Source organism: Onthophagus taurus, chromosome 7 (genome assembly GCF_036711975.1).
Source record: "Onthophagus taurus isolate NC chromosome 7, IU_Otau_3.0, whole genome shotgun sequence".
NCBI lineage: Eukaryota > Metazoa > Arthropoda > Insecta > Coleoptera > Scarabaeidae > Onthophagus > Onthophagus taurus.
The window spans coordinates 16,103,410-16,120,212 of NC_091972.1; the positions used below are offsets into that span (position 1 = coordinate 16,103,410).

Here is a 16,803-nt window from a genome sequence, read left to right on the forward strand (position 1 = left end):
ACATCTGATTCAAAGGAAGGGTATCCATTTCTATACAATCGACATTCTGCTGGATTGGAGTAGGATCCACAAAAACCGAAGAAAAGAAATCAGCAAACAATGAGCATACTTCGACACCATCGCCGACAACAGTTCCATTCCATGACATCGTAGAAGGAATGACATCCGCACGCTTCTTAGACTTAGTAAAAGCCCAAAACACCTTTGGATCAGATTGCATATTACTTTCAGCTCTTTTAACATACTCCATGTAATTGTGATGGATTAGATACTTTGCACGACTCCTTAGAATTGAAAAAGTGAGGTAGTCAAGTCGGTTTTTAAAACGCTTCCATCTACAGTACACCCTCCTTTTCTCTCGAATTACTTTAATGGTACTATATGAAAACCAACTGGGAAAACCCTTGATAGCTTTGCGTTTTAAAGGGACAAATTCGCGAATGAACCAGAAAAGGACCAAACAAACAAAAACTACAAGTTATTTCACCAAATAATTCTGTTCACTTCTATTGTAAATAATCCTTATGTAAATAGTGTTTTTTAGTTATTTTACATTAAATGATTTGCTTTTCAATAGAAAATTTGTCTCACCCTTCAGATCAAACTGGTTTGATTTTTGCCGTGAGTTCGCTCGCGTATACTAGTTCAAAATGACAACTAGTAATACAATGAAAAGTCATGTTATTAAATTACAAGACAATGAAACCATACAGTTTGTAAAATTGTATGCTAGTGAACTGCTGTTGTTGTATGATGCAAGTATCGAAAAGATTTGAGAATAGCAACATCTAAGGAATTCATGCCTTCCGGAGTTGAAGAAAATAGCCGACAGTGAGCAATCTGGAGTCGGAACTAATAATATTTATAGGCCAAAAATTTTCTAGTTTAACCTAATAAAGTTTTTCATTCGCTCATTCATTCAGCAATGACGATCCACACAATCAAAATTGTTTTAGTGTTTACTGCTTGTCTCATATTTGTATCTGATTTGGAAATTAGTGGTGAAACACCTTCCAGAAGATAACCAAACTCGCACTCAGATATTCGTAGCAACTTTTTAAAATCGAACTCATCACAGCATATCCTTCATTCATGGTCGACTTTCCGCAATCAACTGAATCATGTTTTCGTTGATACTTCAGTCCTTGTGAACCTAGCTACTTCAGCACATGCACGAAAGCAAATACGATGGCGTGATACATTTCGTTTTCACACTCCGTGGGGACTGACCTTTAAGTTAGATTATTTATTATTATACTTCCTGTTCTTATTATTATACCTATTTCGTTCCATATCACAGCAAACACCTGGGTACTCACGTTAAAAGAATTTATGTAAAGGTTGATAAAAAAAATTCAATTTTTATTTTTCTTTAAATGCATCTTCAAAAAATAGATTAATAAAATAACTAAATACATCAGTCTTATAGCTTTGTTTCTATTTTTCGAAATAAACTCAAAAGAAAGAGTTTATTTCCAATATTAAATAGTTTTTTAATATCTTTTTATATAACCTACAATAAATAGGAGGTATTATTTATTGTAAGTTTTTATGTTTATTGAAACGCAAATAATATGATTAAAATCGGAATTGCGATTACAAAAATTATATAAATCATTGTTCTTGGTTCACATTGGGATACAACGACATACTCCTGATTCCACATATCATCATTTTCAGTAACCGGAAGTTCCATAACAAGTTTTTCACTCGAAAAAAAATTCAAATTCATCGAACAAACATCGGATGTATTTTTACAAGCGGAAATCGGGTTTGAAACGTTATAAACTTTTTTGTGCAAATTAAATCGAACGCGGATATAGTTCGTTTGAATTTCATTTTCGCTGTTAAAAACGAAGAAATAATAACCATTTACAGGAACTCTAAAAAAAAAAACAAAATTTTTAAGTTAATAATATCAACAAATTTTTAACTAAGTACTTACGTGTATGTTATTGTATTTGCAAGATAAGCATCTTCAATTTCAAGGTGATTACTTGTGTTCATACAACCTTTGTGAGGTTCTAATGGTAAGTTCAGAATTAATCCGGCACAATTTAAAAGAGCTTCTTCTGAACTGCTAAAAGATGACCAAAATTCACTGTTACTTTTATCGTTTAAGGTGTTTTCGTCGATTTTTCCACGATGATCTGCTATTCCATCAGGTGTGAATCCCTGTAAGAGTTTTTTATATAACTTTTAACTAAATTTAATAAATCTTTGAAATTACAGTAGTTTTTAAAATTATCTTCAATCGATTCATTACTTTCAAGCTTTAATTTCAGCCATAACTTATAAGATAAAGAAATGTATCTTTATAAATAAAGTCAATATGATTTTTTGTGTTTGTGAAAATAAATCTACTAATTCATACAATTACTATATTTCCTTTTTATATACTATGATATATATTACTATGATAGCATTGGGCTGCCAACCTTATTAAATAATTAATGATATAATTTGATATAAATACACTACATTACCTCTTCAATTGCAGCATCATTTTCCTCATCATGCCCACTAAAACTTTTTTCCATAACCTCTCTTAGCAAATCCCTTTTTCTTCTTTTAGCTCTATCAATAGAATCTTCATATTTTACAGGTGGTTTCGAATATTGTCTCCCTCGCACATTCAGGATATGTTCATCTTCACTATCAAAACTTTCAGAATCATCCAATTTTCGATATTTCTCGTTTAACCTCTTCAAAACAGCCTCTCCTTCTTCACCCAAATCCTTCAATTTCACCAAAACATCTTTATAAACTTCATCGGCAGTTTCCTTCTCCTTTTCAAATTTAAAATTTTTAGTTTCCCCCTTTCCGAAAGTTGAATTTCTGTGAACGTGATTCCTTTTCACGTCATCTTGTAGAAATTTATCTTTTTTATTGGTTTTCACGGCAAGTTCTTTAAGAATATCTTTCAATTGATTCTGATCCGTAATATCAGTTGTATCTAAACCGTCGAAAATCGTGTGATTTTTACTACTTGAATTTTTGTGATCTGGGTGATGAAATTGCACATCTTGGCGATGTCTTTTCATTAAATTTGGTACGTTCGATGGGGCTTCCTCGGAAACTATATTGTTTTGTTGGACGTAATTTCCTTCAGCTATCGCTTCCATAATTTCGTCAAGTTCTTCCGAGGAATTATCACCGATGTAAGCGCATTCATGGAGGTGTTTATGACCTCTAATTACTATTAATGAAGCACCGGGCCATCTAAAAAAAAATTATTTATTACAGTAAAACCTGGATATAACGAACCTCGTTATTATTATTATTAGATAGACTATATCTAGGTAGATAGAATTCAACTTGGGTTATTCCTAGAACTCTAGGAGGGGAATTCCCCGAGCTTCTGTCGGCGCTTTGTTTAGTCATTGACTGTTATTGAGACATTTTTGCAGTCTTGCGAAACTTGCCACAAAAAAAAGCAAACAAATATGCAAATCTTATAAGCAAGCCGATTATTTCAAGAGAATTTTGCTCTCGGGCTCAAATAGACTTGATTGATTACGAATCATGTCAGGATTGAAGTGGCAAAAGTGAAATGCCAAACAAATCAATGTGCGTGTTTTAAAAACAAATTTGTGTGCAATTCTAGATGCCATAATAGTGCTACTTGCCCAAATAAATAGTTAAATCACAATAGTTAATAAAATATATGCCAAATAACATATTATAATAAATACAGGAGGTTTTTATAAAAGTGTTCCAATGACCCAACCCGTTTTGAAAAATAACGTTTAGTTTTTGAAAAAACAATATTTGAAGTTTTGATAAAATTGTCGATGTTGCAATTTTCATCGATAATTTTTAAATTTGGCTATAAAATTCACTTCTTGAAAGATCCTTGTGGAAATATTACCAATTATTAATTAAAGTATACTCTTTTTAATGCAAAAATCACTTTTAGTTCTTGAGAAATAAATTTTTGAAAACATCGATAACTTTTTCGAATTTTGCAATTTTCGCTGATTAAGATTTAAAAATTCGTATAAAATCCAGTTCTTGGAATATGAGTATGAAAATTTCCCAAAGTGTTAATAAGAGTGTCTTCTTTCCAATAAATCAACCCGTTTTGCAAAACAGCTTTTAGTTTTTGAGAAAACAATATTTAAAGTTTTGATAAAATTTTCGATGTTGCAATTTTCATCGATAATTTTCAAAATTCGATATAAAATTCATTTCTTGAAGGATCTTTGTGGAAATATCACCAATTATTAATTAAAGTATACTCTTTTTAATGCAAAAAGCCGTTTTGAAAAATCACCTTTAGTTTTGGAGAAATAAATTTTTGAAATGATCGACAATTTTTTCGAATTTTACAATTTTCCCCGATTAGGTTTTAATAATTCATATAAAATCCAGTTCTTGGAATATGAGTATGAAAATTTCCCAAAGTGTTAATAAAAGTGCCTTCTTTCCAATGAACCAACCCGTTTTAAAAAATAGCTTTTAGTTTTTGAGAAAACAATGTTTGAAGTTTCGATAAAATTTTCGATGTTGCAATTTTTATCGATAACTTTCAAAATTCGCTATAAACTTCAATTCTTGAAGGATCCTTGTGGAAATATTACCAATTATTAATTAAAGTATACTCTTTTTAATGCAAAAAGCCGTTTTGAAAAATCACTTTTAGTTCTTGAGAAATAAATTTTTGAAATTATCCACAATTCTTTCGAATTTTACAATTTTCGTCGATTAAGTTTTAAAAATTCGTATAAAATCCAGTTCTTGGAATATAGGTATGAAAATTTCCCAAAATGTTAATTAAACTGTCTCCTTTCCAATGAACCAACCCATTTTGAAAAATAACTTTTAGTTTTTGAAAAAACAATATTTGAAGTTTTAATAAAATTTTCGATGTTGCAACTTTCATCGATAATTTTCAAAATTCGCTATAAAATTCATTTCTTGAAGGATCCTTGTGGAAATATCACTAATTATTAATTAAAGTAACCTCTTTTTAATGCAATAAGCCGTTTTGAAAAATTTCTTCAACTTTTACTTCTATAAGTCGAATTTACCAAAGAATAAAATATTCGGATCCGTTCTGTAAGTAATTTTAGCTACAGAATCAAACCACATAGACTTTGGCTCAGAAACTACAGACTGAACCAACTTGAACCAAAACAAACCTAATGTTCTTATTGTTTCAGAATCAGATGAGGGTGATGATAATCTTGAAAATGAAGTACTTATCGCTGTGCCTACATTTGATGAAGCTTATTGAAGCTCTCTTAGAAAGCTTGAAACCTTTGTTTTATTAAGAGAGAATGTTTCAGATAATATTCATAATTCTTTACATTTAATAGAAGATTTTTTCGACAAAGAACGGTTGTCCACTTTAAGCCAAAAGGAAATTACGGATTACTTTAAAAATCTTGATTAATTTTCTACTTACAATAGTATTAAGGTTTCTGTTTTAAATATACGTATTAGAAAAGTATTTCTAATGTTTTTCTTTAGAGCTGAAATTCTACTAATTTTTCTCTAACTCGAAATCTCTATAACTCGTTAGTTAAGTTTTCTTCCGCTCCCTTAGTGATTCGAGTTAGGGGAATTTCACTGTAAGTTCGTTTTGTATCTTGGATCCAAATAAATTGACATATCTTATCAGGATATAACCGGATATCCAGCCGAAAAAAACATCCACAAAAATTCCTTCTTTTAATTTTGCCTCTGACAAATGTGAATACTGTGTGCAAACTCAGTGTTGGGTAAAGCTTTGACGAATTGTTTCATGAGCCCTAAGTTGATGTGAAGAGGGGGAAGATAAATTTTTCTAGGATCGACTAAAGCTTTGTGCAAAACGTTCTTTACACCTGGCCCTAATGTTTGTTAGGTTGGCCATACTTTTTTTAGTCCTGTGTTCATTCCTTGCTCTACAATCCAATTCACAAATGAAACCAACCAAGCGTCATGACCAAAACTTTCAGATCACCACAAACTATCCAGTTATGATCTGTACATATATTTAATTTTATTTAGCACCTCTTTCAAATACTCGTGATTTTTTTTGAGATGTACAGAATACACTAGAGGAAAGGGAAGCGTATGTGTTACCATTGTGCAGGAGTACAGCCTTCAGGTTTCTTTTTGAAGAATCAAACTTATCAGCTTAGTATTCAAATCCAAACTTTTGAACCAAACCAGGAACATCACAACAGTAGACCAACTCCTCTTCTTGTTTGAAATACTCAGTAAATTCACGATCTCTAAATCTGTACTGATAAAAACATGTTCCAGCAGCCAGTAGCTCTTGCAAGAGAGGAGATCTTGGAAATCACAGTAATCTTCATTTAGCGTTGCTGAAAGCTGAGGTACAAGCACATCTGGTCTATGAGCTACAGGTCGCATTGCATCTCTTTTATTCTTAGAGTTATAGCCATTAAAATCATAGTAGCAAAAATGAGAGTCATCCCTGTGATTTTTTGGTTCCCTTCACACCATGGGAATGCCAAATTTGACTGATATTACCTTTCCGAGATCTTCTACACAAATATAACCGACTTTGTGAAGTGCCCATTATTAGGTCTCACTAACCGACTAAACAAAGCGCCAGCAGACGCTTTGTAACGCTCAATTATTTGTGTTTACTCTTTCTGACTAAAGTTATGAAGGCATTCCGAGGAATGACAGTAAATTTCAGTCAAACAAGAGAATAATTATTTTATTACAGCGTTAAATGACGGATTACGGCGTTTGCCTACAACATATACATTACAAGAAGATCTAAGATATTGTCAGATATAAAATGTCTAAAAGAATCCAATGTAGAACGCACATTTCTAGTTCTTTTTGATAAGACATTTTTCTTTACGAGCGAATTCGGCGCTATGTCGCGCATAATGTAATTGTACCGGCTTATCTTCAATTTCATCGTCAGTACATTCACTAGCAGTTTGTGAAGCGGTCTTGACAAAATCGTTTTCGTCAGGTTTTTCAGAACACTCTTCAGCAGCTTCCTCAGTTTTCGACACGTTACTAAACGAGTCGTCCAGGGGTAACTCACGATAGTTTTCATCATTCGAACTACTAATAAGATCCTCGAAAAGCTCTTGGTCTGTTCGAGGACTCTCTATGTCCCATCTTTTCGATATGAACAAACACACACAACAACACAACACAGAATTTTCCATATAACAGATTTTTGGTGATAACGGACACTTCCTTCCCTGTATTAGTCCGTTATATCGAGGTTTTGCCGTATTAGTTTATAATTTTTGGATTTATGTTTCGGTAAACTTGAACATTGTAAATATTGAAAGGAGCTTTTAACAAGCCTCTTTAGCTCAGTGGTAGAGCACTGGTCTCGTAAACCAGGGGTCGTGAGTTCAAACCTCACAGGAGGCAAAATATTTTTTATTTTTTTTTATGTTAAAATGAATTAAATAACTCAAAATAAATCATTAAGAAACGTTAAGTATCGAAATTGTACTTTATTTGAGCTTAAATTAAAAAATATATTAGAAAAAGAAAAAATTAAGCTCTTTATTTTTAAAGAATTTGAGCTTTTTTTTGCCTCCTGTGAGGATTGAACTCACGACCCCTGGTTTACAAGACCAGTGCTCTGCCACTGAGCTAAAGAGGCTCTCTATATATTCTTATTTTACCTATAAATACGAATGAAAGCATTAAAAACTAAAATTCTTTACATTTTTAGATGCATTTTAAATCAAATTCTTAGTAAATAATGTGTAAATTATCGTAAAGTAATGTTTTAACAGATAACACAAACAAAATGTATCACACACGTCTATATTTAATAATAAATATAGTTAAAAAACCCCTTTGACAGTTAAAAAATTTACCTGACACAGCTTGAAATAGTGACACTTGATCCTTTTAAAAAATAAAATCCCCAATATTCTTTAGTATCATCTTCTAACATCAGATGGCGTACCATTGTTAAATGCTTTTTATCTTTTTCCACTTCTGGGTTGGTTGGTAATAGAAAAGCGTTGAAGGTTGCGTTAACTTTGATAATTTGTTTCTTAAAAATTAAAAAAAATGCAATTATTAAATCAAAAAGAAAAAAAAAAAGAATATATTTACTTGGCACCATGTTGTTGAAACTCTATTATCCAGCATTCTCATATCTGAAGCTGCTAATGGGTACATTTGTTCAACGAACACTCTGTATCTCATGTAGAGGACAATTACGCATAGAAGGCATGGTAAAAGTATGCCGAGTAAGCAAAAGCGAATCACTCGAAATGGACCTTTAAAAGTTGTTGATTTTTTTTCTGGCTGTGAAAGTTGTCGTTTGAAATCTAAGAGGCGCTCTAAAAAATTTAAAAAAGGTGATATCAGACTTTTTTTATATCATATTATTTTATATTATGCATAGCACAATTAACACCTAGTATCTACTAGGTGTTAACACCCTATATATCTATACAGGGTGTTCCTGTAAGTCGTGGCATAATTTTAATCACAAACACTAGAGTTAAAATGATTCGTGTAAAACTGTTTGGTCTAAACCAATAAATGGCTAAGATATGGGCTTTCAAAGTTAATAATTTTTTAAATATTTTCAATATAGTTTGTCATAGACATTTCGGAATATCCAAAAGTACGGCTACACGAACAGCAATTGTATCCATGACACTTGTCGACAGTACAAGAATTAAAAATTGCTTATCATTCGTTGCGAGTACACTAAAGTACCGATTAACCGTGGTAATAGGAGGAAAATAGATACCGGATAATCGAAAACCTCGGATAATACAACCTGACGTTTTTAAAATGATTCAAATACGAATGTTTAATTTTTGTTCTAAGAAAAGGTTAGAGAAGGTTTTTTTTATAAGACAAACCATATTGAAAATATTTAAAGATTTCTTAACGTTGATTCTCCGGTATTTGTGATTAAAAGTATGCCACGACTTACAGAAACACCTGTACACGAATTAGTTACTTAATTTTGACATTTTGGTACATAAAATTAAACAAAAGAATATTTTGGAGCTTTTCCCAGTGGGCCAGTCTGCTTTACACTTAATATACAATAAGAAAAACTAAAATAAATAGGTATAGGAATGTCTATAGATAATTTGTAAACAATTAAATTTTCTGTCGGGTTGGGTTTTTGACGAACCTGTATAAGATAGTCTGATACAACAAATGACAATCTATTTGACAGCATTTGAAGAGTAATCGTGCCAATTTAGAGCTTTTTTGAATGAACGTTGGCTGGGATATGGTGTTTTAAAGAGCATGCTGAAATTTGCAAAAAAAAAAACATAAAATCAAAATAACTCGAAAACGAAAAACGCTAGGTACCAATAACTTTTAGGAAATTCAACATATTTTTTACGTACAATTAAAAGGTGTAATAAAAACTATAGCATTCCATTTAAAATAACGAAGTTATGGTCTACTTCCGGTAGACTGGAAGTGGCAGCCATCTTGAAAATATTTTAGATCGAATGTTTTGGAATCTTTAAATCAGAGGAATCTTGCAGTTCAACACCTGCAAGATTTCTTTGGTTTTAATGCTTGCTTGTATATTAGCAGCTTGTTATTCAATGGTAATGTAGATTTTCTGCCAATAAGCCCATATAGTTGTTGTAATGACGTTTTTCCTTAATGTAAGCTTTCCATTTGAGTCTGGTATCCAGCGTCATACCAAGATATTTTGTGGTGGTGGCGTAAGGAACTGCATTGCCGTTAATGTGTATTGGGGCATACTTTACTTTCTTATAAGTAAAGTTTATGTACGTCGATTTATTTGTATTTAATTTGACTAGCCGTTGTTTGGTCCAGTTTTCGATTGAATTTAACCCCAATTGTAACATATTTGCTACAAGTTCTTCATTTTCTGCAACAGCCAAGATTGCTGTGTCATCTGCGAAGAGCAGAATGTAGCTGCTATAGTATCTGGTATCTGAGGAAGGTCAAAGGTGTAGAGTATGTACAGCATGGCCCAATAAGCGTACAAAATACTGTACCTCGGAAACTACTCATTGTAAAAACTTGGGGTAAAAATTTAATGACTAAAGTGGTTAAGAGAACATCCTGCAAATTATTTTCAGGCTTCTAAGATAACCACTAGGGGTTCAAAAGACCATCTTGAATTAAAAAATGTGTTTTTTCTCGGATTTCCGCTGTATTAACATAACAAAATAGTATATGCATTTTAAAGTTTAGATAAATTATATTTTTTTTGTTAAAACACTTTTTGCCTTATCTCTAAAAATAAAGTGTTGGAGGATGTTCGTGCAATAATTTCAAAATGGCTGAACGGAATTTAATAAGCTTGGTAACGTTGAAGAGAGCTTTTCTTGGACTACAAATCCTACCTCATTTGTGGTAGTTGTAATTTGGTATGTCGTCACTAGAAGGCATTTCTCCATATTACAATAGAAATTGTGAATTTTCTTCGAAAAGTTAAATCCTTTGGTTTTACTTTTTTCATGAAAAAAATAGCAAAATGAAGTCCAACCAATCTTGTTCCTAACCTTAACAATAGGTGAAAGATGATTTTATGAGAAAATTTAATGGATTTTAACCGGTTGGTAATTTAATTACCGATTTTGTTAGAAGATTGGAAACTCGACAAAATTGGTACTTACAACTGGACGGTCCAGCATATTTTGCTATAAATGTGAGAGACCATCTAAACGCAGTGTTTCAACAGCGATGGACCAGAAAAGGAAGCCTATTTCCATGGACAACCAGATTCCTACACATAACTTGTTTAGATTTTTATTTATGGAGGGCGGTTAATGGTGTTTTAAAGTCAACCTACAACCAGATAAGTCATGGAAAATAGGATTCAAGAAGTATTTGACGTTTCGAGTGCCATGTTGCAACTTTCTTCAGAAACAAGTTCGAAGTGTTTCTAAAAAAGGTTGCAAACCGAAACGTCAAACACTTTTTCAAAAGACGTGAAGAGTGATAGTGCTACTATTAGTTCTAATTTTAGTTTAGAAAGATACAATTTTAATAGTTGACTACGTTGATGGTAGTATTTGATCTAGTTTGTAATTTAAAAAATCGCACCAGACTTTATCGAAAGCTTGTGCAACAAAAGAAAATACGGCATTAAATTTGTTATTCTATGCACTTGGTCTACTGTTACATGTTTATTCAAGCCAACCCATCCCAACCCAAATTGATGTGTTGTTATTAGTGCACTTTCTTCTATGACAACTTTTAGTCTTTTTAATAGTAACTTTTCAAATAGTTTAAGTAACGGTAATAATGAGATTGGCCTATATGATGGAACAACTGTGGTGGGTTTGCCAGGTTTTGGCAGCAACTTTCCATACTTGGGAAGTATTTTTGTTTAAAAGCAGCATTAATTATGTGTAATAGTTTTGCTACTGATTTCTTTATATTTAGTTTTTCTATATGTTAATGGTCTTCATTTTGCTGTTATTTTATTTAATTTAGTTTTATCACCAGGAATTCTATTGGTTTACCATTTTTTTTCAATTTAGGATATATTTTAGTTAATGTTATTTCCAGGTTCATCGTAAAATTATTTACAAAATTTTAGGATATATGTTGGATTTAGATTTTGGTGTTAATATTGGTGTTGAGGCTCAACCTGAATTTTGTATATCTTTTAAGAAATTTTCTACTTCCTTCTCCATGTCTTCGTTTGTTTTCATCAAAGCATTAAGATGAATTTTATTATCTAATGTTTCTTGAAATAGGTTCCAATCAGTGACTGGATACTAGACGAGATTGAAATCATTTGATTCATTAATAAAAATTGATTTTATCTTGATGGGTTCATCAAGATAAAAAAGTTTTAGATTTTGTCTTGATTGATGTCTACGATTTTATACATAAACAATTTTAATTTTTTAATAAATTTAATTCATCTTTAAATTCGAAGTTCAACTATTCAATATAAAATACATAGTCATAAAAGATCTTATTTAAAATTTATATCAAAACATCAATTAAAAAAATTAGGTCGTGTAATTTTTTTTTTAATTTTAAACAATGAGATCTTATCCGTGTCATAATACGATTAAAATACCAATTCAAAATCTACTTTTATAATAAAGTGGTTAGATGTAATGTGAAAAGATAAATCTTTATAATACCGGTATAATACCCATATCATATTATTTGATAAAGTGCTGAGTTATGATTTGTTCTGATAGATTTATTTTTTAATTATATTAGATAAGTTCATAAATTTTTTAAAACACTAATATTTTGGGACATAAATATTTATTTCAGAATTTAAAAATCATCAAGTCATATTGTAAATATTTATGGGTAGTGATATAACTTGATATAATTCCATATAACATTACCTAACATGTATGTAGATATTATAAATATAGTAGGATAGTGTTATTTCATAGTCGGGGAATCACCGTATATGCAGCATAGTGAACTGGGCAAATTGGCTTTCAAATGTTATATCCTAATGGCGGCGTCATTAGGCTAAGTCATCTAGTTTCTTTACAAATAGTTTGGGTGTCTTATTAAGGATGTCAAATTAAGTTTTAGATACTCTAGATCTTATGACAAATTAAGCCGAGGTCACTTGCGGCAGAGGCTCAGTGATTAATATAATTTTTGACCACCTGTATAAAATAGACCAACACAACAACATAATTACGTTCTTTCTTGCTTTTACATCGGCTGAGAATACTAAAAGAAAATGAAAATAAAAATAACTAGGAAATGATAAGCTTTAGGTATCAACAATCCTTATCAAAGTCAACTTATTTTTGTACTATATAGAATTTAAATATGTAATAAAAAAGAAAATGTTGCTGACTTTTTGGCGAACACTGTATAATACATGTTAAAGTATTACGTTTTACTTTAAATACTATTTCATTGTCTATAATGACAATATTATCACGGACAGTCTGTATAAATAGTGTTCAACTTTGTTTTCTTATCAAATTAAGTCCATTTGAAGTTGAAATTTGTACCCAGTCGTTAAAGACAAAACAATATTTACATAGAATAAGTAGCTTATCTTTAAATTCTTGGTGACGATTACAGAAATTGTTAATAATTATTAAATTAATGACGTTTTAAATCTTATTTTTTTATTTTCACTTACCATTAAAGAAAGTTGTAAAACATAGACGACTTAACATCATTAATTTTTTTATACTGCGTCTTTTAAAACGCAATACAAAAAAAAAAGTAGAACAAATTTTTATTATCGACAAAAAAAATATAAACAAACAACATGTATCATCAATAAATAATCATCAAAATACTTACCTTCGTAAGGTTTATCGTTGTTAGACATCTCTATAACATTATTTTAAAATCACAAAACTTATTTTTTAATTAAAATGATTTATCACACTTTAAACACAACAACACGATACAATTTTAATAACAATATTAAGTGAGGTAAGTGCACAACCGGTTCAATTTTCAATGTTATTTAGTGTGACAGAGCCAGTTTTATTTCATTCTTATCAACTTATCAACCCCGCTCTAAGTCTCTTGATTACTAATTTAGAAAACGATTACTTATTTTTAAAAGAAAAGTAGAATGTTCTATTTACATACAAGCGATCATCAAGGCGATTTATTATTAGAGAAAAGAAAAGAAATAAAACAGTAACAGATATATCTACAAATTTTAAAGTTATAAATTTTTTTAAGATTTTCAGATAAGAATTTATAATAATAAAACTACTAAATAATAAAATGTTATAGCTGTCCCGATTGCAGACGGTTGGACTGATAACAATGTTAATAATGACGCGTTTTATGTGTGTATGTTTTATGTATCCACTCAAAGATAATATTTTTACGTTGAGATTAATGATGTACAATAAATGTATGCTTAGATTATAGATGTAGATATAGAAAAATTGGAAAAACATTTAATCTAAGCGAAAATTAAAGAAATTTAAAGATTAGTTATGTTAATTATAACAAACATAAATATGATATAGTTTTAAATTTAGAATTTAACAATTAGTATTGCATTTTTTAACACTTTACTGCATAATATAGCAAAATTGCAACATTTTTATCCTACTTAATAAATGCCTCGACGATCAGATGAGACTACAAAATTGGAACAATACAATACTGATATTGTTACACAAGAAAGGCGAGAAATTAGAACTAAAGAACTACCGACCAACAAGTCTCTTGTGCCAAGTATATAAATTGCTCATGAAAGTAATAAATACACGGCTAACGAACAAATTCGACTTGTACCATAATACAGAGCAAGCAGGTTTCAGGAATCTTCAGATCTTAAATCGTATCCCTAAAAAATCTTTAGTAAACTGCACTAGAAAACTGTAGAATTGATTCAAGATATACTGAACTTATCGAAAACATTGATAAGAGACTCCACATAGAAACGTAAAGAATCAAACTGGAAAGAGGCAGAAGACAAGGAGATACCATATCGGCAAAGTTATTTACATTAGTACTAGAAGATATATTCAAGACACTACATTGGCAAAACCGTGGAATTAGTATCGAAGGACAAAGACTAAATAATCAAAGATACTCAGATGATGTGGTACTCATAGCAGATGATCTAAAAGAACTGGAAATAATGATACATGAACTAAAGGAAAAATCAGAAGGAATAGGGGTAATAATGAATATGAATAAAAGCTACCCAATGCCACATGAAACCACAGTGGAAGACGTAATGGATACAATATTGAAAGTGAAATGGCGTTGGGCGGTTCACATCGCTAAGATGGAGAGATGAACAAGAACAAACAACTTAATGGAAACCGTAGTCAGAGAAGTAGGTGTCATTTTGCGCTGGTACCATGATATAAGGAAACACCTAGAAAGAACATGGATGAGTGGTGGAAAACAGAAAACATGGACGAGAAATGCTGAAAAGAGAGAGATCCAATTTATATTACCCAACCCAATCAAGTACTAATTATTTAAAAAAAAACGTGTATCGACTAAAATATCTCACAAACAAACAAAACAATTAATAAATAGACAGGTGAAATATGATGAGGCTGTTACAGGTCTTGAAGAGGAAAACGTAGTATTTTGTTAGAGATGGTATTAATCTAAGCTTTCACCTAACAGTACAGTACATAAACTTGGTTGAGTAAGCTATGGTTGGTATAAATTTGATTAAGTTCTTTTAACTGAGAATGGATGGTGAAACATAACTTTATTAAATTGCACTTAAAGTTGCATTTAAACGGGCACATGACCCGTTTAAATGATGAGGTTTCAAAAGGGAACGATGGAGGCAACAATAGAAGGAAAGAGGAGGGGCAGAACGAATTGGCTGGACCACACATATCAAGAGTGCAATTCAGTCGTAAGGGAAAAGGCAAAGAAGATTTTCAAAATATGGTGCAGCAACTCCATAGTAATCATCTTGCTTGGCTATCTGTTAGCAATATCTGGTCTTCTCCAACTAGTATATAGTCCATTTCAAGCAGTATCTAGTCTCTGTCATGCTCCAAACTGTGTATAATCCTCTGCTACAGTTTCTAATTCTCTGTAAACAATATCTAGTCTAGTACAAACTATATATAATCTTCTGTTGACAGTATTCGGTATTCTGCAAGTAGTATCTAGTCTATTTCAAGCAGTATCTAATCTCCATCATGCTCCGAACTGTGTATAATCCTCTGCTACAGTTTCTAATTTCCTGCAAACAATATCTAGTCTTCTACAAACTATCTATAATCTTCTGTTGGCAATATCTGGTCTTCTGGAAGTAGTATGTAGTCTATTTCAACCAGTATCTAGTCTCCATCATGCTCTGAACTATGTATAATCCTCTGCTACAGTTTCTAATTCTCTGCAAACAATAACTAGTCTTGTACAAACTATCTATAATCTTCTGTTGGCAATATCTGGTCTTCTGGAAGTAGTATGTAATCTATTTCAAGCAGTATCTAGTCTCCGTCATGCTCCAAACTGTGGATAATCCTCTGCATGCGGTATCTAGTTTTCTGCAAACAATTCATTCTTATAGCTAGTATCTACAAATTCATAAAATACTGCGCCTCATGGTATAAATGCAGATGTTTAAAATAATTTTAACGAAATAAACTTTGAAAGCAGTGATATAAATTCCCCAGTGGATGACAGTGATGTTAACAGAGGCTACTAACATAAAAAACATGGAGAAAAATCAACAGTCAAATGACTTTTCTTATTTTTGTGGCATATCATAGTGTTGCCGTTTTAAATTCTTTATGAGTAAGCCAGGTTGTTATTTTAGCTTGTTATAGTATCACCTTTTCATTACAAAGCGGAAATATAAATGATTCAGATGGGAAAACAAAGAGCAGAACATTAAAAAGTGATAGGGCTGAAACATTTGCACAATCAAAAATAAAAATAAGAAACAATCTGGGACAGCAGTGTATTAATGACTAATGAGCAAAGACTATTGCAGCTTGGGAATTATAACTCCTTATAGTTGTAATAAAAGGTGTAGAGAACTACTCCTTGGATTCATTGATATAGCAAAGAAAGAGATTTAGCTGAAAAAGCAAAAACGATAAAACTTGCCACGCCGTTTTTTCTATTAATATTAATAAGCAAGCTGTACTACTTGGGAAACGGAATTTCTGAACGTTCAGGGTCGGCAAAATTCAAATGAAGCAGAGCCACTTTCTTAGTTTAGACATTTTTACCACTTTTTTTTTTCACTGCTACATTTAAACTTGCGATTGAGCGTATTTTTTTAGTTTTTAGTTCAGAATGTTCCTTTGTTTGTTAATATACAAGTGTTAAAGTCACCTGATTTTGTAATAAATCATCTATTTTTGTAATTTTTACATATTTTTAAATATCATTTCAATATACTCAGTAGACTCCTCTAGTTGT

At 31.2% G+C, this 16,803-nt stretch overlaps 1 protein-coding gene and 2 non-coding genes across 4 annotated transcripts; 1 reads left to right on the forward strand and 2 right to left on the reverse strand.

The window, feature by feature from the left end:
• Window positions 1-1,417: 1,417 nt before the first annotated feature.
• On the reverse strand, window positions 1,418-13,450 carry LOC111415739 (uncharacterized). Of its 2 annotated transcripts, none has more exons than XM_071197766.1 (6): window positions 13,225-13,450; window positions 8,065-8,294; window positions 7,821-8,002; window positions 2,487-3,222; window positions 1,946-2,175; window positions 1,418-1,883 (listed from the first exon to the last, which is right to left on the reverse strand). In XM_071197766.1, exons 1-6 carry the CDS (start codon window positions 13,250-13,252, stop codon window positions 1,556-1,558), a joined length of 1,734 nt encoding a protein of 577 aa, XP_071053867.1. In that variant the 5' UTR covers window positions 13,253-13,450; the 3' UTR covers window positions 1,418-1,555. The 2 variants fall into 2 exon arrangements, with proteins under 2 accessions (XP_071053867.1, XP_071053868.1); XM_071197767.1 differs by lacking the exon at window positions 13,225-13,450 and adding an exon at window positions 10,587-10,696.
• On the forward strand, window positions 7,291-7,362 carry TRNAT-CGU (transfer RNA threonine (anticodon CGU)). The gene has a single exon. It is a non-coding gene; the product is annotated as a tRNA-Thr (tRNA).
• Window positions 7,529-7,600, reverse strand: TRNAT-UGU (transfer RNA threonine (anticodon UGU)). Its single transcript has one exon. It is a non-coding gene; the product is annotated as a tRNA-Thr (tRNA).
• Window positions 13,451-16,803: the final 3,353 nt, after the last annotated feature.